Here is a 25,743-nt window from a genome sequence, read left to right as displayed (position 1 = left end):
GTAAGGTCACTTCTGGGTGAAGACAATGAAGTAAGTATGATCATAGCTCCATCACACTTAACAACTAAAGAATTGTTAGGGGAGTGACAAAAAAGGAAAAACAGTAAGCCATCAGCCACCAAACAAGAAAAGACACACACCACTTCATATTAACAAGGAAACCAAAGAAAGAATTAGATTCAGGTAAGATTTAGATTAGGCTCAAAATAACATCTAACCCACCTCATTGTTGGAAAAGAAAGCTGACAACATTCCAAGAATTCTCATCCAAAATCTAGAACAAAACAAACTGAGGAAATAAGAAGATGCCCATAGAAATGTCAGTGAAAAACCCTTTCCAACCACCAGTACTTCCAGGTATTCCTTTTTTTCTAGCACCCTGTAGCCACTTTGGGAACCATTCACGATGTTCTCCCTCAGAAATGAGATGTATATAAAACTAGGAGTGATCTCAGTTTGGGCACATTATGAAACCTCACAACAGAGGGGTGTTCAGGTCTTCCAACAAAGAATTCTATCCACTCCCAGTTATCACTGTGCTACAGAAGAGGCAAAGAATACAAGAACTAGCCTAATGTGGGAGCAAATTGGGGAAAACAAGACTCAGAGAAGGTAGAAAGGCTGTCAGAGAGGATTTACACTTAGTTACAATAAAAGCCCTCATAATCTGTGCTAATGGAACAAGCACATGATTTAAAAAAAAAAAAAAGAGGGGGGCAGTGAAATGATCTATACCTTTTAAAAGATCCTAAAATATCTAAATGTACTGATCACTGATCTCTTGACACAAAGCCAATGATTTTGAGCATGGATCCTTTAAAGCTCATGCTATCCAGTTACAATTTTCTTATTGCCATCGACCTGAGTCACCAGCCTGTGGCTATCCTCCCGGCCACCCCTATTCTTGTCATTCTGTTATTTTAACCCTCACATGAATAACCGTGGTCTCAGATCTTTGACTCCAAAGAACTCTTCTCCTATCTGTCACTTCCAAGGTCTTGACTTTTCCTCATCAATATCATATCACCTCTGAAATCTTGATTTCAAATATCCCATCCTCTCTTCTCTTTCAGACTTACTTTTAGCTTCATTTTATTACTGAAGTTTTCAGTTCATGGGTCAGCCCCAATTTCATACAATCCACCACCTCCTTTATATCATTTATTCCTTGAAGAGCTTAGATTCCATGTTCTGGTACTATAATCATCACTTGTGAATACCTTCACCTCCCTGGCCTGCTTCTACTTCCATCAAAAGTTGAAAATCAATTTGCTTTCTCTACACCTGCCATCAAGCCACTAAACACTGCTGGAGAAAAATCACAACACAGATTTGCCTAATTTCACTTAAATTTATGTCTAAACAAAGATACATCACTGCCCAAATCCTACTACCATTTTTTCCCATTGAGTTGGAGTTCCCATTTAATTTCTTCTTTCTCCTCAAATTCCTACATCAACTACATTAATGCCCCCCAGTTTATTTCATCATCAGTAACTCTTACACTTCCTTTTTGTACTCAATGATGTATTATGAAATAAAAACACATAACTAAGAATACAAATACTTTAAAACTGTTTTACAGTCAAAATGGCCATAAACATTAGTGATGCCCAATTGAGCTAAAATAATTGAATAAGCCATGAGCAAGCTCATTTGATCTTCCCCAACCATTACACACACCAACCTGATAAAATTTCAAACTATTCCGTTTTAAAGAAAAACATATTTATATTAACAATTTTAAAAAGAGGAATTGATGCTATTACCATATTTACATTTTTAACATGGTAAACTCCATGAATGCAGTTCTTCTCTGAGTATAAATTACCATATTTTATCACAGTGAATGTTGTATAACCCAATGTGTTTCCATTTGGAATTTTTGGTAAATGAAGTACAGTCCAAAAAAAAAAATATTCAAGTGTGATTAACCGAATCTCTGATTTCTTCTTTCTTATATAGCCTGAGTCCTACTTACATTAGTCATGTAATATAAATCAACATTCTCTGAATGAATTATAAACTATAATTCTGTGACAAAGTAGCTACAAATAATTATGACAGACTCAACAGCACAGCCTTCTCTAGAACTACTTTTTATGTTTTTTATGGTCACTGAAGAAAATTAAGAGGAAGTCTTCCAAGCCACCATAAACACCTGATCATTACACAATTAAATAAAAATGGAAAGTGTTTTAGAAAATGAGAGGGGAAAAAGCTTATTTGGCAATGTGCTGTTATATACTAGCACCTTTGAGCCTTAAAAAAAAAATCCAACAGCATTTACAACTCATGCTGTATCTATTTTAGTTATGTGAATGCTCATCTGCCCAAGAGCAGATGATCAAATGAACAGAAGAGCAGGATAAAATACATATTTAGTGGGCATTTATGAACTGAATAGAAATTAAGTTTGAACAGGGCCCATTAAGCTTTTCATTGAAGAAATTTCGTTGCAAAAAAGTCACACATTATCACTGGCACAACCCATAAGATGATGCTGTTAATGATTTGATTATATGCGGAATACAGTTTGTTTTCAAACTGTAAAATGTTAAAATCAGGGTCCTCAAACTGTAAAGATGATGTAATTTACCAGATACATTCTTAATTCTATTACAACAATAAGGACACAGTAAATTGGACAAACTAAGTTCAGTAGAGCATGTGGCTTGTTACTTTTAGGAAGAACTATGATTCTCTACATTATTTAACTCATTAACAGAAGACTGTAAATGTCCTTATTTCATTAGTTTTCAAAGTGAAAACTTGCATTTGTTTTCAAAACAGAAATACTATGCCTAAAAAATCTCATAAAATCTTTTATGGAAAGACGGTCATCATCCTACTCCCTAATACAGTCTCTGTTTTCTTGGTTGAATGCGATTTTTTGGTTGGAGGGACGAAGAGCAGGGTAGAAGTGGGGGGTGGGAATGTCCCCAAAACTGTTGAAGTACTACAAAATATTTTATTTACAATTAAACTTGAAATTTAAAAATCCACTGAAATGGAGTAAGAATGACTAGAACATTTAATCAGGTCACATGGCCCAAATTTAAGTTCCATTCAAGAACCACTTTGCTTGAGAAATAATAAAAATTGGTGGCTAAACAATCATTTATAGTGCCTACACCATGTAAATGAACTACATTATATATAAAGCACTATAATCAATCTTGGAAGTTAAGTAACTTTTAGTAAACTTAAACTGGATAGAAAGGGAATTCAGTAGCAAACAAAATTCTCAGATACATCATTTACTTAAATTTGATATAGTATCACCCCACTTTTTGAATTTTGGCAATAAAATTTCATTAGCTTTACGCATTTAAATGCCATACATTTATAACTCCCAAGATACTCTAATAAACACTACCTAAAATAATACATATAAGCCCAAACAGATCGCTGACTTGAAAGTATTATTGCCTATTATGCATTTACTAAATATAATTCTTTATACACCTATTATACATTTTCAATTTTTTCTTAATTATTCCAACATATTAATATAGAAACCATGCTGGCACCACAAAACACCCAAATGTGGCAATGGACAGGCCAGAAGATATAGGAGATGGCATCTCAAAATTTCTAATCCAATTCTTAATTTAAGTCAAATTCAGTCATTTGTCCTTTTAAAAAGTTAATTTACTATGGTTAGGGTAATCAGTTGAATATCAAATCCAAATGAATAAAAATTCAGTCAAGTATATTAAGGCTCATGTAATTAAATTTATTTTTCATGTTTTCATTTTGATTAGCTTTTATAATATTTAAAAAACGCCCTGTTGGTCTCAAAAAGTTTTATAAACTAATTGGTTCAACAACTAAGACTCAGATAATCATTATCTGACAAACTGGAACTATTTCTGGCCACATATGTATATCCTATCATCATTTCTATTGTTAATACCAATATAATGGAACTGTTAAATAGTAAGAAATATGGCAACTAAAGACCCCTTCCCCACCCTCCAAAAAAGAATGTATCGCTTTAACTTTGTTAGGAGTCACAAAAATTTTTATTTAGGAAAAATATTTCCTTCAATGTTGTTAATGAATTTTACTTAAATGAATAATTTACTTTTACTTTTCTGGCAGACCAATTAAAAAGTATGCCTCTTTCCTTTCATAAGCAAACTCTAATTCTGCATGGCAGATAAGAAATTAATACTTTACTTTCTTCTACCTTAAAAATTAATTATGAAATTTTCCTCATTATGAACTAGCTATTTCTATATGGATTGTTGTCATGCTGCTGTTAAAAAAAAAGTTAGTAAAAGATATGGACACATGGGAAACAAATCATAAACTATTATACTAGTTTATAATGAAATATATTAAACATTGTTTAAATATTAAACAGCAAAATACTCCTATATTAAATAAATAAGACTTGAATTTGTCATGTGGAACTATAGGCCAATACCATCAATAAGGGGGATGGTCTAGGGTGAAGGGTGGTCACCAAAAGAAAAAAAAAAGCAGGAAAGAAAAAAAAAAAGAAAAGAAAGGAAGAAGAAAGAAGGAAGAAGGAAGAAGAAAGAAGAGGAGAGAAGAGGAGGAAGGGATATAAGGAGGAGGAAACACAACATTTAATACTGGCATTGTTTTCAATAACAAATTAAATCAGTGATTCTCAATCCTTTCTGAACATGAAATTACCTAGAAAACTTTTGAAAAATACTGATGATCAGGTCTCAGCCCAAATTAAATCAGAATCAGCAATCAGTCAATAGTATATTTAAATGGTCCCCCAAATGATTCTAATGTGCAGTCAGGGTTGAGAGTGACTGACTGAAACCTACAAGCTTCTTAATGTTACCTGACTCAGAAGAGGGTCTTATGATGAAGAAATGGAATTTTCTTTTACCAGTGGGACAAGACAAGGGTGTCTCCAATTAACAGTAACTTACAGGTAAGTCAAGTTTATTAATGTATACCTCATTTCCATTAAAATATCTGTGCATACCTCTTCATTCCTTGTAATTCTGTATTTTCAAACTCCAAGACCTAGTCAAAGTACTTTTTGTAATAAATCAGTCACACTGAAAAGATCAATTCATGCATATAAATTATTTACTGAATGCCTACTATGTGCAAGGCACAGTGACAGGTGCTGCCATAGGACCTGGGAGTCATGAGATAATGATTGGCTGAAAAAAATTGTTTTTGAAATTAAGGGCTATTACATTAATTACCTGGACCTAAATAAGGGACTGAACTACTGAAATAAGAAAAAGAAAATAAGCACATACTAAGGGTCTGATTTTAAAATACACAGTATAGCATATTTGTACTTTTCCTAATGTTCCTTTACAGTATTTCCAGAAGCCTTTGAATATACATAAGGCAAATTCAAGATAGAAAAATAAACCCTGTTTAAAGTAGATGTTCCCAATTTTAACCACACTCTGTATCAAGTAAATTTCATATATGACATAAGTATAAATACTAAAAATCTTCATAGAAAGGTAGTTCTTGTCCACTTGTAGTAGTCTTAACAAGTAATCTTACATTAAAATGTCACAGATTCTAGTCCTTGACGATTTCATCATGGAGAAAGTTTATACAATAATTTATTTTGAAAACAGTTTATATGCTGAGAAATTCTAAGGTGAACAAATTTGAGTTCTCTTTTGTTTTCAAGAAGAGAGGATGCAAAGAAAGGAAGAAAGGGGGTAGAATCTGTTCAAACCTTATAAATGTCCTAAAATCTAATAATTTAAAATGCTGACTGTTTTTCTTAAGAACCTAGTGAATTCCATATGAATAAATACTTTTCCTATTCACTATTGGTATGGACTTTTGTGGTTATTTTAAAAATAAATAATAAGTGCTTCTCATTTTTATGATAGCATTAAATTTCAAAATGAGGCTAGGTAATGTCAGCATAACATAAGAAGGAGCTAAATGTTTACCAAAAAAAAAAAAAAAAAAAAATGTTGATCTAAAGAGATCACTGGGGGGGGGTAGGGGGAAGGGAGAAAAAATGACACAAGATGAATGATTAACAACGATTCTAATGGCAAAAACTCTTTAACGGAGTAGAGGTTCCAAGTTGCTTTTAAGTAATAAAAGGTGAAATTAAGATTCAAGGAAAATGCTCATTCATTTGTACCTTGGATGCAACACTCTAAAGTACAGAAGTAGTAAAATATTTTACTAAGTTAAAATATAGGTTTTATATTTTATACGATATTGAACACGCACATAAAAATACCAGTGTTTTTATCTTGTTTCTGTTCAGACACTTAATTAAGCAAATGTGTTCTTTGGTGTCTGGGGGAGTTTATCAATATTTAGGGATAATGGAAGATAAGAACTCCAAGATCAACATGCCTAGAAATAGAAGACTCAAAATCCTATGCCATACATATAAAGTAAGAATCAAAGGTGAACTTATGAGAAAAGATAAGAAAGTTAAAGTTACATTGCAGTAGGACTAATACATTTCCTTCCCCCAAACATACTCTGGCTCCCAAAATAAAAAGTACTATAGCCTATCAGGTTTTTAATCTGTGTTCTGAGATTTCTCAAGTGGAAAGATAGCACAGATAGAAATATATCATTCTAAGTTTTAAAATCACCAAAGTCAGTGAGAAGAATGTACATTCATTAAATGTATTCATTTTAAGTAAAGAAGTCTTGAAAAGGCTGAACAATTCAACCAAAGCTGAAGAACTGTTCTTGATTTTTCATTATTCTTTTTTAAATAAAGAATAAGTATAGGTATAGTATACATACAGTTGACATTCTGATTCATTCAAAATAGTCACATCCCTTTGCTAGTTTTGGAAGTTCCAGAGACTAAAATTTAATACCATTCATAACATAGTATTTTCAATAAAAGGAATTATAGAGCAATGAAAAATCAGAAGCAAGATGGCCTAGGGAGCCTTATAACCTCTAAATATACACACATTTATAACCTGTATTTATTTTCTAAAGAAACAAATTTTAAGTAATGCTAATTTAACCAACGGAGAAAAAACTTCTATCAAAATATACAATTTCCATTACAGACTAGAAGGCTAATATTAAAAAAATAGTTGTAAGCCAAAAAGTTTGCTTATATGGATGACAAGCATCATCCCTTTGAAGCATAAAGCATCAAATAAGGTCTTATAAAAGATCGATCCGTGACCTTCTTCATTTGTAAGTTCTTGATAAATTCATAAAGCTTGAGTCTCAGTCTTTAGGTCAAGGTATATCCATGCTTCTTAATCCAGATCTCCAGAAAAAGGGGAAACCAAGTAAAATTCAGAATCTCAAGTGGGATTTATGCTTTACCATGTACCTGAAAAATAATATAACAGGTTATAATGATTACTGGAATTGTAGAATTTTTAGAATATTACATGTAAAAACAAGTTAACATTTTTTTAAACTTAAAATTCAAAAGTGAACAGGATGTTTTGTTTTCTAAAAAACTGGAAACCTGATACTGTACTTTGGAAATACAGAATAAGAATTTCTGAAGCCAGAAGAAACATTCCTCTTGTTAAATTCTATAATCTCAGAGCTTCTGGCTGGAATAATAAATGTTTCTCTTTAATATATTATCAATTATAATCACTGGGTTACCTCAGTCACCTCTGACTTTGGAAAACTCTTAATATTCAGCAAGAGACTTACACCAAGAAAGTGACAGATTTTTAAAGAGCACCTCAACAAGAATAAATTCAGTGGTACTGTGATCATATGCTGTTCTTAAATTTTTCCAATTACAAAACTGATGTTACTATAAAAGGGCTTTAAGAATCCTATTTATAACAGTAATTAAAATTAAAAATAAATAAAAAAGTAAAAAAATTCAAAACCTGAATTCCTTTCGCAAGCTACCCAAAACAAATCCAGTCAGTGACCTTTTGATGCAAAACAAAACAAAACAAAACAAAACAAAACAAAACAAAACAAAACAAAAACTATAGGGATCACTTAATTTAAGCCCCTTGGATAGATAGAAAACAAGGTTCGGAAAGGTCACAGTTCATTAGAGCCAGATCACAAAATCAGAACTAAAATCTAGGTCTTCTGACTCGGAGTTTACTGTTCTTTCTATCCAGGTATACACCCTTTCTCCATCTGTTTCTAAAATCAATATAACAAAGATATTTGTTAATTATCTACTGGAGATCAGCATCAAATCAGACAATGTTGGAAAAGGGGAACTGGGGGATATGTTCACAACTTTAATGAACTTAAAATCTAACTGAGGAGAAAGGAAAATTACTACAATAAAGCAGAAGTAAGTGCATTTTAGGATCAGAATTACCTATCCAATGTTTCCCAGAACCGTAAGAAAACTGGTCTATCCAAATGACGTTTGTGATAGCTGAGTTCTAATACTGTTACATCCCATTTCTGAACGTTTGGATCTAGACGAACTTCATCATATTTGAGATGGAAGGCTTTAACTATATGGGGGGAAATAATATTTTTTATTCAAACTGCAATCAAAATTATAAAAATATTTTACAAAAGAATAAAAATATCCAATACAGACATTAACCAAAAAACTAAACAAAACAAAAAACTTAAAAAAATCAAACTTTCTTCCACCAAATGAAGCTACATTATAACCAAAGTGATTTTTGAAATAGATGCTAATAGGCACCGTGGCATCCTCAAAAACATTCAATTCAACAAATATCTACTGAGGGTTTATACATGCCAGCCACTGGGACTGAAATGAGGAATAAGGTAAGATAAAACACATATGGTCTGGTGAAGGCTAAGAAGAAGAAAAAACACCCATTCAAATAAAGTATGATAAAGGTGTAGTATATCACAGAAACATAAAAGAGTATCTTACCCAGACCATGGAATTCAGAAAAGGCTTACATAGGTAATGAACTCTAATCTAAGATCTAAAGGTTGAGTAAGAATTAGCCAAACACAGAACAAAAGTGACCCAGTTAGCCAAGAACATCCTCAAAGAGAAAATGGTTTCCTCTAGGAACTAAAGAAATTTAATGGATCTGCATCATACAAAGTAATGTAAAAAAAATGAGTAAAAGGTAAGATCATAGATTCAGAACAATGTTGGCCATGAAGGCCATATTTTGGACTTTTATCTAAGAGATAGGGAGAATCACTGCAAAATGGTTAGCAGTGACTTACTGATACAATTTAGTAATCTAGAGAAGAGATTTGCTCAAATTGGGAGAAGATACATGCCTGGCAAGAAAAAGATTCAAGAAATAATTAGGGAGTAAGAACTAAAGGAACTTGGTAAGGAATGATGAAAAGGGAAAAAGAAAAATTTGGAAAGCCTCATGAGAAGGCTACCTAGAAGTAGATAATTAAATGATATAAAAAGTGAGTCCAGCAGAGATCCATAAGAGGATTTCAGGAAGACGGGACAACTGGTAAAAAAGATTCTGAAATGAAAGAAAGCTTGGCATACTCTATAAACAAGTAGAACTTCTTTTGTAGGCAATGTCCTATATGTAGAATTTGGCTATGGTATAAAAAATATGAATTTATTCCAAATACGATAGTAAGCCACTAGAAAGTTTAGAGTAAGAAGGTGCAATTATCTGGTTTTCATTTTTAACAGTTAATTCAGGGTGTTGGGCAAATAAAAGACTTTAGGGCAAAACCTCCCAAGTAGCGTATATTGCAAAAGGTTAACAAATGGACCATAAAGTATTACTTTCAATCTTTCTCTCTCCCTGATCATCCAGTTGAATCATCCTGGCTAGTTTATTTTGCAATCAGTTTACCATCAGTGAAGTTTTTGTTTTACATGTAAGATGTTTAGCTTTTCTTTCAATTTACTTTTTTTTCTAACATACAAGATATAATTGTTATTATCATCTTCATCTAGTATTAGAGGGCTCTGAAGAGAAAAATGATTGACTTTGTTAATTTTTTTGATAGCTACTTTATGTATCGTTCCACACTGCTTGTTGGCCTACTGGCTTTCGATGCTAACAATGAACTGAAGTATAATTCTTTTTTGTTAAAGAAGATTTTATTTATTTATCTGACAGAGAAATCACAAGTAGGCAGAGCGGCAGGCAGAGGGAGAGGGGGAAGCCGACTCCCCACTAAGAAGAGAGGCCAATGTGGGGCTTGATCCCAGGACTCTGGGATCATGACCTGAGCTGAAGGCAGATGCTTACCTGACTGAGCCACCCAGGTGCCCCCAAAGTATACTTCTTAATGGAAATTCAAAATGAATCATTTGTGCCCACAAAGAAACATATAAACATTACTTCTGAATTACTATGCTTTTATATAATTAAAGGTCCCCTCATCAGATAATTATTCATTTTGAATTTAAGTCAATTTAATAAATTTAAACTGAATCATTAAAATGGCTATATATTATAGCTTCAGAAAACCCATTTTCAAAATATTTATATGTATAAAATTTTTTTTAATTTTTTAATTAAATGAAGTCAACATTTCAGTACTTCCTATTTTCCTTACTACATGTTTCACTTTTCTAAATATGATGTGTTTTAAAAAATGGTTATCTATTTATCTATCTAGTTATCTATCTATCTGTTTATTTAGAGAAAAGGGGTGGAGGGGCAGAGGGAAAAAATCTCAAGCAGACTCCCCGCTGAGTGAGGAGCTTGACACAGGGCTCAATTCCAGGACTCGGGGAAAATGACCTGAGCCAAAGGCAGACTCTTAACCAACTAAACCACCCAGTGCCCCTCATTCTTAAAAATGTATTAGCTATATTTTTTAAAAAATGATTTATCTAAAGCTCTAAAAGCCGACAGTCCGACTCCTTAATTTCAATAGATTTAGTTCATATAGTATTTATTTTTCCACCAGAATAGACAACTTTTAAAATTTAAGGTGAAACATGAGAGTCCAAAAAGTTTAAATCACAAATGAGAAAGCATAAGGTTTCTCTATCATACAAAATATTTTATTAGCATGAAGGAATGGTAGCAAGCAAACTTACACCGAGACATTACTATAGAACATCTTTCTTATTCAGAGAAAGACTTTTAGTTTTTAATCCTCAGCAAAAAATAGAACAAATGAAGTTCTTTTATAAGAAAGCCAGTCATCTATCTGGTAGCACAATGAATACTAAAGCAAAATACTTCATACAATTCAGAATTGTTCATTTTTTGCAAACTGCACGAATCTCGTCGACATTATTTTACAGGAACAAAGAAGTAAAAAAAAAAAAGGCAATGCTCTTGCATAATATTTAGTAGGTACAATGATGGCATGTCAGATGACAAAGAGGCAACATAATATAGATTACTCATGAAAAAAATTTTCTTAATGGTAACTAGAAATTTTATACAAATCAATACTTAATATCTTCTCTAAAATTTTGTATTCTATTTGCAATATGAAGAAAATATAAGTTTTTACCAGGGCCCATACAGACGCTCCTAAATACCTTCCTTCAGTTTTTCCCCATGCTATATAGATGTTACTATTTTCTATGTGTGTTATAGGGGAAAGGGTGAAAATCTAGAAAAAGCAGAGTAAAAAGCAAGGAGACAAACTAAGAGCTAAGAGATAATATATGCCTAAATTTCTGGCTTAGGCAAATTACAAAAGAAAACTAACTGAGAAAAAGAAACAGTCTGGGAATGAAGGAGAGTACAAGACAATCAATTCCATTTGGAACAGGTTGAGTATGATGTACCAACAGGACCTCACAGAGGAGTTATCTCGTAATTAGTGAAAGATATAGACCCAGAATATAAAGCTAGAGACTTAGAATAAGGGAAGGGTTATAGATGGTAATTGAAAGCTATCAGATCTCCTTCAGAGAGTTATCTAAAATAAAGAAGAAGAGAAACAAGACATACACACGTAGCTGAAAGCCAGAGGAAAAGTAGCTAGGGAATCTGAGAAGGAGTAACAAGCCCTTGGAAAAGAACGCTTTTGAAGAGAATCAAATTCTGATAAGGAGGTCAAAAGTATCTAATATTTGGGTCACTGGTAAGTTTGGTGAGAATAGTTTAGTGAGGAGCAGGGGAGACAAAGAGCAAAATGAGAACTGAATAGAAAATGAGTTAGAGACAATTCAAAAGTTTCGTAAAAGGAAAAAGGAGCTAGAGTTGAGGTCAAGAGAAAGGGTTTTAAGATGGAAGGGGCAAGAGTACTTTCATTTTAAATGCTGACAGAAAGGATTCATTAAAGAAGAAAGATTGAAAAGAAAGAATAATTTATGGAAGAAAATCATAATTGGTAACTGTATAAAAAAGTCTCTTCTTATCTAAATTTCAGAAGACTAACAATCTGAACAATTACAACATCATTACATTCTGAATGAAATTTAGGCAGCATTTACATCTTGAAGACATTATAATCATTTTTTTTTTTTGTTACAACACTGTTCAAAAAGGCAAGCAAGCAGGTAAAACATTTGTGTTCATGGACATTTTACTTTCATTAAAATTCCCCATTCTCTATCTTTAACTTTCTATTTATCAACCCTGTGCATTATTCAAGTTTCAGATATAACATAAAAATCTATCATAATATTAGTAATAGCAGAATCATTGTCTAAAATGAATGAAAGTAGAGGAGAATAAATGATTAAAACTTCCAAGCATGGGCAGTTTCCGTCTTGGAAGAATGGTGGTAACCACTAGCAAAGCTGAGGTTGTTTAAAAAAAAAAAAAAAAAAAGGCTGGATTTTGCAGTAGCACAATCTACATTAATAATAACTGAAGTTGTCATTTCTAATAAACATATTTGTTTCATACGAATGCTTTTTAAAGAACACTTTTACTATGGTTACAAACTTAATTGGGTACCTGAATTAAACAATTGGAATATCTCTACTGCAAAACCAGACTAAATTAATCTACATTTAGTGTATCTATCTATACCAATATACCAAAAGATATAAGCCACATGAAATATTCATTTAACAGATATCTACTGAATGCTTCCCCTATGCCAGGCACTCTTCTGTGATGACAACTCAAGGGTAAACAAGGCAGAAAAGGCTCCTCCCACCAAGGAACTTGGCCTTAGAGCCAGGGAAGACTTAAAATAAAGATATAAATAAGATAATATCAAACAGTAAGTACTATCATGAAAATAAAAGAGCTTAAAGAGTAACTGGAAGGAAGTAATGGCTATTTCCAGGTCGGCCAGAGAAGGAATCTTTAAAGGAGAGAATACTTGAACTTAGACTTGAATGAAAACAAAAAGCCGAACATGCTACAATCATTCCAGACAATGGAAATAGCTGGTAAAAGTCATATGGTACTTTAAGTTCTAGCTACACATAACTGTTCAGAAAAAGTCAACTGATTAAAAACTGGCCATCAATTTTAATAGAAATCTGTGGATGTGCAACAATAGTAATGCTTTTTAAGTGACCTAATGTAGGGAATGGAGCTAATTCACTTTTAGACATAAATACACACAAAAAAATTAATGTTCCAAAAGAGACTCTAAAAATATTTCACAGGTGCTTAAAAATTAGCATATGTTAATGGAATCCTTTGATATACACACCATATATGCAGAGCCATAGATGGCTTTCTCTTACATAAAGCAAGACCATTTCTATATTGGATAAGCAGTAAAAATAAAGAAAATCTTACTTTTAGCAAATATGTCAACTGGTGATCCATCAGGCAAAAGCCATGGCCAACCTTTGAACTGCCATGCAGGACCCTGCACAAAAACTGCTACGACTCGATCCCTATAAATAGAAAAGGGGCAGGGTTAGAGACAATACCTCAAACATGAACTCTGATTACTGTAAATCCCTAAGGAAATGATTCAATTATTCATGTCATATAATCTACTGTCAACAAATGTGTGAGGCAAATTACATAACTATTATAATGTTATCATTAGAGCTATAATGTTATCATCAGAGCGCACTAATGATTGCTACACTTCCCATGCATCTGTTTTTGCACCTAAGTCTTTTAAACATAATTGCACACGCAATCCTCATGTGCAATCTTTTTAACCTTTTAATCTGCCCTTCTACTAGAATAAGGGCTCACTTTTCCAATACAATAGGGAACAAGAGTTGATCTATTAACTGAAGAAGTTGTTTTTTTTTTTTTTTTTTTTTTTTATTCGACAGAGAGACAGCCAGCGAGAGAGGGAACACAAGCAGGGGGAGTGGGAGAGGAAGAAGGAGGCTCATAGCGGAAGAGCCTGACGTGGGGCTCGATCCCATAACGCCGGGATCACGCCATGAGCCGAAGGCAGACGCTTAACCGCTGTGCCACCCAGGTGCCCCAGAAGTTGGTTTTAAAAGGAAATCTACTAAAAATTGAAAACATCTTAAATGCTTTACTCTAATTAAAAACATTATAAATTATAGTAAATCACCAATCATTTTATAAATTTTGAGTTCTTCTGATTCTCTGGAAAGTAATCTTGAGTATAAAAACCATCAGACTTAAATTTTTCCAAATGTTTACATTTCACTCACCCTAAATTCTACTAGCATTTTCTTTTCTTATTTTGTTAAGTAGGTCCGACGCCCAGCGTGGAGCCCAACACAGGATTTGAACTCAACAACTCAGATCAAGACCTGAGCCGAGATCAAGAGTCATAAACTTAACTGACTGAGCCAGCCAGGAACCCAATTAGTGTTTTTTAAATCAACTTATCTTTCCAACCATTCAACTTTGTTTTCCTAAAGAACAAATCTTTCTCTAGGCCCTCATATTTCATTAATTCACAGAATATTTAATTCAATTGAGAAATTATAATAAGTACAAAGGCCATAAACAGTTTAAGTCTAGCACTAAAGTGGGAACAAAACCATAATATAAACAATAATAGTTAACATTAAGATGTACTATGAGCATTCACTATGTGCCAGTGCTGTTCTAAGCACCTTACACAGTACATATGTTAATATACTGAATCTTCCAAACAATCCAGTGAGGTAAGTACTATTATTACCTACATTTTACAGATGAGGAACTAGAAGTGTATGGACAGTCCATTAGAAGAGAAATGGAGGGAAGAAGAGGAGTGAGAAGGAGAAAGAGAGGGAATGATTACTCTTGTGCACTGGTTATGCTACTGTTCTCATGTGAGGACTGATAAATCATGACAACAGCCATCTCAATACTATAATGGCAACAGTTTTGATCTTACAATTCCCTGAAATGGTCTTAGGAATGCCCAGAGGTTCGCAGATCATACTCTGATAACCACTACATTAGATGAAGACTCTATACAGCCAACAAAGCATTAAACCAGGGTTACCTTCTATTTAAGTAAAAGACCTACAGCAACAATTCAAGTTACTGTGAAAAACCACAGCCTAAAATTCTTAACCTATTCAAAATCTCTAAGGCTAACATTAAATCTTAAATAAAAAATTTCCTCCTTGCATAGGACATTTGCCCCATAGTGCCAAAACTATCTTTGGTAATAAAGCACACTATTAAGTGGCCTCTTAAATTTCATGATGTAGCTTGTGCCATACAATAGTTGAAAGCCCAAGGGATCTGCCAAACTAAAGGAAATTTGCTAGAGAGACATCACCTAGAATCCTACTGGGTTTCACAGGGTTAAGAGGTAAGCAGGATAACATAAATACTACTCTCAGTGAATTCTTAAAAGCAAATTAACAGAGAAAGAAAGAAAGGTAAGAAAAATATTATTCCTACGTTATGACATCAATGACTAGGGACCTAGCTAATATATACAAGCAATGTTTTGTAGCTCGGTGATAGCACCTACACACACTGTTTGTATTTTTTCTGTAAATAACTGCAAACAATAATAATGTGTAACTTTCCTTCTTCCTACAAATTTTAAACTTGGTATCTGAAATTCTCATCTTAATTCATATAATAAATGTTAAACATACTTATATTCTCAATGCCCTGACTTCCTAATGTATGAAGATTAATGAGTACTTCAAAGGTAAACCAGATAATTCATCAATGTGTTGCATTCTCTGTGTCACAGGGATGCACTCTCAGACTCTGTATTTTTATTCCAGTTTAGATTAACAAAATAATTTAAGATAATTCATGTATCTGAGTTTATAGGCACTTTGTTATAAATAGCTTAATATTTTATTAATGGACATTTTAATGCAATCCAAGAGCTAAACCAGAGTGATCATGTTATTCTTGTTAAATTATCCCCTACAATAAAAGTAACAATTCTTTTATTTATCATTTCTTACCCAAAAATGTGAATTCTCCAGATCAAAAATCTAAAACTGTAACTCCAAAACAACATTTGGAAATTTTGTTCTAAAGGCTTACCCAGAACAAATAAACAGTGGAAAGAATTTTTACTAAGTTTTCCAGAAGTTAGTGTTTCTTTTCTTTTTTTTTAAGATTTTATTTTAGAGACAGCAAGCGCACAAGAGCAGCAGGGGAGGGGCAGATGGACAAGCAGACTCCTCACTGAGTGGGAAGCCTGACAAGGACCCAATCCCAGGACCCTGAGATCATAACCTGAGCCGAAGTCAGATGCTTATTAACCAATTGAGCCACCCAGGTGCCCCTGAAGTTAGTGTTTCTTATAAGTAAAATAAAGTTTAGCTATCCAAAATACAATTTATTTAGGTATTACTAAAATGTGAACATTATGAATGACCAACTTAGACACTAACATGGTTTTCAAGGATAGTTTCTATTTAGAACTCATGACAAAAATTGATATTTTAATTATATAAAAGAAATTAATGACTACATAAAAGTATAGATATCTTACCAGTCTTGAGGCATAAGTTTAAGGGGCTGGTCTACTACTCTATAAGGAACTGTGACACTAATTGCAGTGCCCCCTGGTTGCATCTGATCTTTTCTTCTTTGTATTAAAGTTTCATTTTCTCGTTGGCAGCCTTGTTTCTTCTTTTCATCTGATGGGACAAATCTTTGAAAAAATAGATGAGAAAGTCAAATGTTTCAATGTGATACAAATGGGAAAATATACTGAGAATTCTAAACCAAACTTTTTTTTTCTTTTTTTTTTAATGAACCTGCTCTGCATGTACAGATCACAATGTGTGGAGAGTATAGTCTTTCCTTTCCATGATAGGACTCAGCACACATAGGCCATAAGTTGGTGTGTATGTCTGTATCTGTGTCTCTCACACACAGACACAATTTATATTTATTCATCTACCACTTCGCATTTTCCACAGTTACATAAAAGACCATACTAATCCTTGATTTTTCAAATGCCAGAAGGAAATTTTATTATAAATCAAAAGGTCACTTGAAAAGAAGATGATGTGGCTTCTTCCTAGATACATGACCTAGCCTAAGAGCTTCACGAAACACTCCCTTCCATGAATTATGACTTAGCAAAATTAGAAAAATACCATCTAATTTCAGGGTTGCTTTGCAAATTTTAAAGGAGTAATTAAATAAGTGTATGCCAATTGTTTTAGTATAAATACTGTTAGTAATTCAGTAAATTACCAACTCTACCATGGGATTCAATTCTCTACTATACTAACAACAGATATTCTCAAAAATAATTTAGCAATCTGCAGAGCTGTTGCCAGCTCTATATTGTTGGTGTTCAGAAGGCATTTCAAAATGGTCTTCTTTTAAAAATATGCATAGCCTAAATACACACTCTATTAGCATATTTTATTAGCTGTGGTCTGGCACCACCAATTAAATGGGGGCAATGCAATCATTACATTGAGACTCATTCTGCTTCTAAAGTTTAAGACAGATAAATGGGGTGGAGGGGATGCATGAGAGCTTGCACTTGGTAGAGTCCTTTGAAAAATTTCAATATCACAAGCTGAATTTATTATTAGTAATACTAGTCTTGCACTCCTGAAAGTTTTCAGTAGACAGTTATTATGATAAACCGAACTTCATTTCTGAACTGTTTTCATACGATGTCAGAATCTGATGGAAAAGTTAACATTTCCATATCATTTAAAACCTCCTCCAGATAATCATTTTACTCCATATGGATTTTGGTTATTTATTAATCAAGCCCACTTAGAAAATGCCAAATATTATACTAACACCGAATAATTAAACACTTTAAAATTAACAGAAATGCATTGTTGGAAACAGTTTTAATATAAAATTACAAGAAAAATGTATTAAGTGAACAGTAATACATTGTGCTAAGTTACACAATATACATAGCTGTACAAAACAGTCACTGCCCTCTTGAAGCTTACATTCCAGATACAAAGTGATCTCACTGCCAAGAGAAAGATGCTTTAATTTATCTCAGTCTATATCTAGATGGGATTAAAACGTTTAACACTCTTAAATACAATACTGCATCTCACTCTTTTCTAGCTTTTGAAATTTTAAATGTTGTAAAAGTATAAAATTACTTATGCAAAATTACTTATAATCCTTAATGAATTATAATATACATACAAATGAATGATCTATAATATCCAACTTTTACAAGTCTATTAAACACCTAATTCAACTTCTAATGCATTAAGAAGTGAGTTACATAGCATTTGCAAGTTCACGTATTTAATGTAAGTTTTACTGAAGTTCAGAGTCATTAACATGGTTAATTATCATCCTATAATTTTTATATGCTCTAGTATTTTAATTTCTGAATAGATCTAGGTCTTTAGAATAGTAGCCTTCACTGTAGTAAAATGCAGCTGGTTTTCAAAATGTTTTTCAGCCTTGATCTCATGTGGTAACATAAAAATAGATCTTCTATCCTGCTCTCCTAAACTTAAAGTTAGAATAACAATGTAGACTTCTCTATCGATGGAAGGTACTAGCAAACTAATTAAACTTAAGCTTTTTTTTGCTATATTTTCACTGGGATCCTGGAGTAAAAAATAAAGCCCAAATTCTCCTCAAGGGATTGAATCTAACAGAAGTTCCTTCTTTCATAAAGGCTGGATTCTCAGGGATTAAATTCAGTATAATGGTAAACTAGAAATAAACCCACCGCCCACTCTTTTTCCTGTTCCCCCACCCCTAGCCCTTATTAACACCCTGGCAAGCGCAAGAAAATAAAATCTCAAAATTGTAAATTGGCCCTCACTTGAATTTGAGGCAAGAATTAATATGCACACTGACCACAATGATTGAGAAATAAACACATTATCCAAGCCAGGCCAATGAGACTCAATCCTGGAATTTTTGCTGGAATTACTGGGAAACAGGAACTATCTTTCTACTGTAATCAGTAACCTGGAGTTTTTGATAGTCCTCTTTGACCTTGAAAGGGGAGAACCTGAGAGATGGGAGAGACCAACTCCTGATTATATCATTTCAGCACTCAGTCTAGCTGTGGCAGAAGCCAGGACTGTTCAGTCGCATTGAGTCAATAAAGAATTTTTTGATAAAGCTACATCTGAGTTGGTATTTATCATTTATAACTAAAAATGTTCTAACAAATTCAACCAGAATTGCACAACTGATGTGACAGATGAATATATGTGATTTGGAGAAATTATGATGTACACTGACTTATCCAATATTTGCAATTATTTATTCCACTCTACATTCCATGAGTAAAGGAGTGTGGGTGATGATATAACTATAGTCATTTAAACAAGTACATTTAACAAGTAACATTTAAACATTTAAACAAGTACAGTTCTACTGAAATAATTTTATTAGTACTGTCAAAGAATAAAATCCAAATAAATGATATAGCTAAATAAGTTACAGACTTTATGTTATTTTAAAAACAGAGAAAGTTTATGAGTATTTCCCAGGTTAAAAATATAGTTTTCCTTTTTCCTAAATAAAAGAAGTTGGAATTTGAAAAGTAGAGGAAAAAAAACGTAACGATGTCTGGATGTTTAAAAAACCTCAAACTGAGATTTTAATTTAAAGTGATGTAATATTGGCAATGCTCCCAGGTACTTAGCAAACACAAATGTAAACCTTTCCTGGATTACCCCTTCCCTGCCCACCCCAGCCCACCTTCATTTTGGAACTCAAAGAATTTCCACAGAAAAAAATTTCAAGGAAAATGAACAGTAAATGAAGACAATGAAAAACATTAAATGTACTTTAAAAACTAAACACACAAGGAAATGAGAGGTATCATGAAAGAAACAACTGTCAAAAGAAAAAGGTAACTAAGAACTTCTAATGCAATTATCAAAGATCAAAGCTTATAAAACAAGCTTGCAGGAGAAAAAAATACTTTAAAAAAGACAAAAGATTTGAAGAAGAACTAAACAGAACCACTAAAATTGAAAAAGTCCTGGGAAGAGAAGAGAAAAAAAAAAGGGCGGGGGGTATAGAGACAAAGGCCAGGACTCAGAACTGAAAAAACCACAAATCCATACCCTTAATTCTAATGAACCCCAAAGTGGAATATATAAGAAATCTACATCTAGGTAGAACAAATAAACAAATTTAAAATGGTCTTTAAAATAACCAGGTAAAGATTTCCTTCACAGGATTGATTATCAGACTCACAGGTGACCTATGAACCGACACAGGAAGCTAGAATGTACCGCAGTAGTATCTTCAATGTAAATGAGGAAAAAACAAACAAACAAACAAGAAACTCCTATATTTGTTTTCCAAAATGGTTGGATCCTTTTGCATTACCAGTGGCTGTTGGGAACATATACTATTCATGGTCCTCAGTAAACTCCAGTAATTGTTCTGCCTGCTTCTTCCCCAGGTCTCAAGTAGTTTTCTCACATGAATATGCTCAATAGTATTTGACTAATGTGAGGGGAACCTTCTAGATATTTTTGAAATACTCTTTATGTGTAATCTCTCCTCTTTGTAACTCTGTCCTGTGAAGCTATCATCATGGCTTCACGAGTGCCATCCAATCATTTTATTTAAATAAACTTACAGTCCTACTAAAACTTCTCTCAAGATATTTATAATTATACGTAAAACGTACTTTTTAGTACTTTCATAATATAACCTTAATTTTGTTATTTAGGGATGTTAAAGGTTAAGGTAGGTTTTTTTTTGTTTCATTTACTTATTGAAGGGCTAAAAAACTGAGGAATCCTTAATTTTACATGAAACCAAATAAAATCTATGCCAAAATGAGCTATGGGGTACAGCTAGTACTGTAATTGTGTGGAGGAGGTTTCAATTATGCATTAATTACATAGCGAAGCCTCCAGCTGACTCAAACTGTAGGGGAGATGTCAGCTGCAATGAGGTGTTAAACAATGAAGGGAGTGTTTTATACTTAGAAGAAAAATTAGGCTCAGTCTATCCTAAGAATGTGGTCTATTTAATTGTTTCGTTTCTCTGTTGTGAGCCTAAGGAAAAAAACACTAAAATTTACTTTGTGATTTCTTTGCACTGTTTACTATCTTCCATTATAGATAATATTTAAGATTTAGATTTGTAATACATTCAAATGAGCACCATAAAGGTTCTGGAGAATGAAAAAGTAAAGGCAGAATTTCTTGTTTAACATTCCAAAAACTTCCTGTGAATTTTCTGTAACCATTAAGGTATATTTATAAAAAATATAAATACCTGTTAATTACTAAAAATTGTGAGTTGGAAATACCAAATTTACAAATCATAAAAAGCAAAGAACTACAAAGTGCCTTAAAAATCACCTGATCCAAATACAGTTAAGTGTAGAAAACGCAATACCAAGTACAATGACACTTCCTAGGAACTAAAATCAAATCCCAGATACAGATACTAACTATCATATATCAAAGAAGGAATTTGAAATTAGACATAAATACACTAAATGAATTTACAGCCTGCACACACACAAAAAACAAAATTTGAATTTCAGGTACATAAGTCTGCCAGTCCCCAAGTTATCAATGTGTTCCTACCTCCTTTTTTGTTTCCTAGACATTTTTTTAATATCCATTATTGGGCAAACACTGCTTTCAACAATGGAGGTACAAATGACAATACAGTAACAAGCCCTTTTCTCTAAAGAATTCACAATTTAGTTGGAATTGTGAATTTCAAGTGGGTGCCAGATTGTAAAACATAGAAGCCATCACAAAATAAGAACAAAAATATAGATGTGTATCATACTTCACAGAATATAAACAATGAAAGAACTACTCTTGTATACTCATTAGAAGGTGGAAAGAAGACACATGCTTAAACAAAAACTAAAAAAAAATTTAAAGCAGTTAATGAAATCCATTTTTGCATGGGTCTGACACAGTTTCAGTAACATTATCAAATTGCAAGGAGGGGCAAAATGATTGTATTTCTTGTTCACTCAAATATAGATGACTTGAGGAATTACTTGAGTAATTCATAACACTGTAAAAACATTAAACGATAAAAGCCAAATGAAATATAAAACATAAAAATTCCTTCTTTCCCTACTGTTAATGGAAAAAAGCTCAGTGAAAATTTCATTCAAAAGTACTAAAGAAAAATACTATATAGATATATTTGTGCCACATTACACAGATTTTTTTACAAAGCTATTTAAGTTATAAGGTACTTGAATTCAATTCTGCATTTGGTAAAGCCTGAAATCAGCAAGTTTTACAACTTATTTTGTATCTCATTTTTAATTAGTTGTAAGTTATTGTAGAAGCAGTATGATTTTCTTTTTGGAGGTCAGGGTGCTTTTGTTTTCTTTCATCAAGAATTGTCATTGTTATTTTACTGAGAAAGAAGGCAGAGCATTCACATTCTTTTTTTGGATACTAATTATGTTACTGACTGAAAATATTTTCCTAGTTACCACTAAAAATATTTAACAAAAATTTTCAATGTTAGACCAAATTACAAAATATTGTTATTGTAATTAACAGTGAATATAAGGCCCTGAATATTGCAGAAGAGTATTTTATTCCAAAATAAAACCCAATTTCTTTTTGTAAAATTTATTTATTTTAGAGAAAAAGACAAGAGACAGAGAGAGTGCAAGCACGCATGTAAGGGGGGGGTCCGCATGCATGTCGGGGAGGGTCCTCAAGCGGACTCCCATCCAGCACAGACCCCGATGCCAGGCTCCACCTCACAACCCAAGCAGAAATCAAGAGTCAGGCACTTAATTGCATGAGCCACCCGGCGCACCTAAAACCCAATTCTTAATCTGAATGTTTGTTAAGAATCTCCATTATCAAAGGTTAAAATAACTAAACTGGTCTTTGGGAGACCTGGTTTTATTTCCTGCTCTCCAACTAGCAACCAGAGTAGTCTTTAAGGTTATCTCTTGGCATTTTCATTGAGGGTAAGAGTGTATTCTGACAATCCTTTTTAGGTCTCAAAATCTAAAAAATAGTAAATTTCAAGTATTTCCTTAGATTATTAAAAAAAAAATCACTTCAGTTATGTCCGTTCTCACTAAAACCACATCATTTTTGAGAGGAGCTAGGTGAAGTTTTTAATGGCTCGTATAGTATTGCTGGGGTCTAATTTGATTTTGAACTTACCTTCAAGATGTGATTTGTTTTTAAGTTAGTGTCAAAGAAAATTATACTTAACACTGTACTCTCTATAAGGCATTAAAATTGGGTTTTATACTAAATGCTGGAACATATTTTATTTCTCATCAGTTGCAATAAATGACTCCTAACACAATCATATGAGCTCCAAGAAGGCTGATCTTGACATATATTTATCTACATAGCACTTTGACTTTTATTGCTCTATAGTGTTGAATGAACAAACTCAGTAAAGACAGATTAAATACATCTTACAAAATTCCAGTTCCAATAATTATAAAAACCCTTCCAAGAAATGTCAGATAAAATATAACAAACACCTGAAATGTATAGCTGAACTGGCAAGAAAATAGTTATGGGCCAGAAATCACCAGTGCTGCAGTGGATGAAAATGGAAGACAGGAACACTATCTTGAGATTGGGTTTTTACCACCCACACAAACGAAGGACACAAAGGAACTAGAACTGGAACCTTACAAGGGGTAAACAATCAACAAAAGAATGAACCAGGGGGGAAAAATTCCAAATAAGTTTTAAGGAAGTGTGTAACAACTTGATCTGGCTCTACAGTAGGGGAGGAAAAAGGAGTCCTCAATAATCTCTCAGCCAATGGCCTACCCCAATGTCACTCTGGTCTATTCTGAATTGGAATTTATGCTATGCTGGTGGACCAGAAATCCTTGAATTGAGAATTTAACTTTTATAAAAATCAACTTTAAGGGGTGCCTGGGTGGTTCGGTCTGTTAAATGTCTGCCTTCAGCTCAGGTCACGACCCTGGGGTCCTGGGATCCAGCTGTGCCTAGGGATCCAGCCCCAGTTTGGGCTCCCTGCTCAATGGGGAGCCTGTTTCTCCCTCTCCCCCACCCCCATTCATGCTCTCTCTCTCAAGTAGATATGTAAAATCTTTTAAAAAATAATAATAAAAAATAAAAATAAATGAGAATCAACTTTAGACTTGTCATATCCCTGTAGCACCCAACAAAAGCAAATTTATAAAATCATTCTGTAAGTAAGGGATGTCTTCAATCCAGAATTTCTTCAAATAATTAAAGCTTAGTGAGCAAAAGTCCAAATCCATAATAAATGGCAAGATTTAATCACTAATTACATAAGGTAACTGGACAACTTGACAACACCTATTTAATAAGAAGTACCATAACAGAGTACCAAATAGTAGGAAAAGGTTATAATAAAATACCTTTAAGCCCCTTCTCTCCAACTAATGACCATGACGCCACTCTTATACTCTAAAAAACTATGTAGTATTATGTTGGTTCTTCCGTTTTCTTTCACCTACCTGATGAAAAGCAGAATGAACTATCTTCAAAATGCTAAATATCCAGCAGTGTTTAAATGAGTCTATAAACAATTTACCCATTTTAATAATCGGCATGGCTGAAAAAAAGAAATTAACTGAGAAACACTACAGGATAGGGTGACCACTGTTTCTTCAAAATAGCATTCTACTAAACTACGTGTATTCTACAATAAATGTTTAGAAATTATTCTCCTGTCTTAACTCATGGGCCTGTATGTGGGAAGAGGGAAAACAAATTTTCCCTCTGAAAAAATTTTATTAAAATGATTGTATTCTGGGATGCCTGGGTGGCTCAGTTGGTTAAGCGTCTGCCTTCGGCTCAGGTCATGATCCAAGGGTCCTAGGATCGAGTCCCACATCAGGCTCCTTGCTCAGTGGGGAGCCTGCTTCTCCCTCTGCCTGCCGCTTCCCCTGCTTGTGCTCTCTCTCTGACAAATAAATAAAATCTTCTTAAAAAATAAAATAAAATGATTGTATTTAACTTATTAAGTCTAGTACTACACAGGCAAAGAGAACAGGAACTTGTTAAAAAGGAGACAAGCAGAGCCTACCTGAGCAAGGAGGCTGAAAGCACTTGTACACCCCCATGCAGACATACATGCACACAGTGCCATGTCCACACACGCACTTTTCAGTTTTTAATGAAAGAAGACAGTTAATTTAATATATACTACATAAGAGTGTAATGACCTAGAACAAGGTCCACCCACATTTCACAGATGCAAACTACAGAACACCAATAGCACAAATAAATCATGAGAATCTGGCATATGAAATTTAAAATGAGAGGAAAGCATGGTGGATATCCTTCTGTCATGAGCAAAACTAGACATCTGGAAATCACTAGCAAAACCACTTATTACTTGCCATGCTAGCAATAATGTTCATAAACTTTACAGCATTCTGAAAATCACTTAACCATGGCTCATTTTGAGCCTTACTAATGCACATATCATTGAAAGTTATCTAAAACAATTTTAACATTGCCATTTTTCTTCTGTAAATGACAGCCAATACATGAAGTATAAAGATTTAAAAAAATAATCGGCACACCCACTCATATTAACTAACATAAAGATAAATACTCCTGGAAAATACTTAAATTTTAAGTCTGAAGCTGGTTGTGTA

The 25,743-nt window shown here is 33.2% G+C and overlaps 1 protein-coding gene across 2 annotated transcripts in view; it reads right to left on the bottom strand.

Moving 5' to 3' along the window:
- Window positions 1-1,558: 1,558 nt before the first annotated feature.
- Window positions 1,559-25,743, bottom strand: part of CDC73 (cell division cycle 73) — a 111,243-nt gene continuing 87,058 nt past the window's right edge. Inside the window, exons 14-17 of one of the 2 annotated variants that reach the window (XM_045809560.2) lie at window positions 16,675-16,836; window positions 13,566-13,666; window positions 8,285-8,426; window positions 1,559-7,306 (exon numbers count right to left, since the gene is read on the bottom strand). In XM_045809560.2, coding sequence (XP_045665516.1) covers window positions 7,270-7,306; window positions 8,285-8,426; window positions 13,566-13,666; window positions 16,675-16,836 — 442 coding nt within the window. In that variant the 3' untranslated portion in view covers window positions 1,559-7,269. The remainder of the gene's footprint in view (window positions 7,307-8,284; window positions 8,427-13,565; window positions 13,667-16,674; window positions 16,837-25,743) is intronic. The other variant, XM_045809561.2, reaches the window with a different exon arrangement.

The sequence above is a fragment of the Ursus americanus genome, chromosome 2 (assembly GCF_024610735.1).
Source record: "Ursus americanus isolate L20-20 chromosome 2, mUrsAme1.1.p, whole genome shotgun sequence".
Classification (NCBI taxonomy): Eukaryota; Metazoa; Chordata; class Mammalia; order Carnivora; family Ursidae; genus Ursus; species Ursus americanus.
The sequence above is the reverse complement of the archived record's forward strand: the minus strand, read 5'-3'. Positions and strand labels throughout refer to the sequence as shown.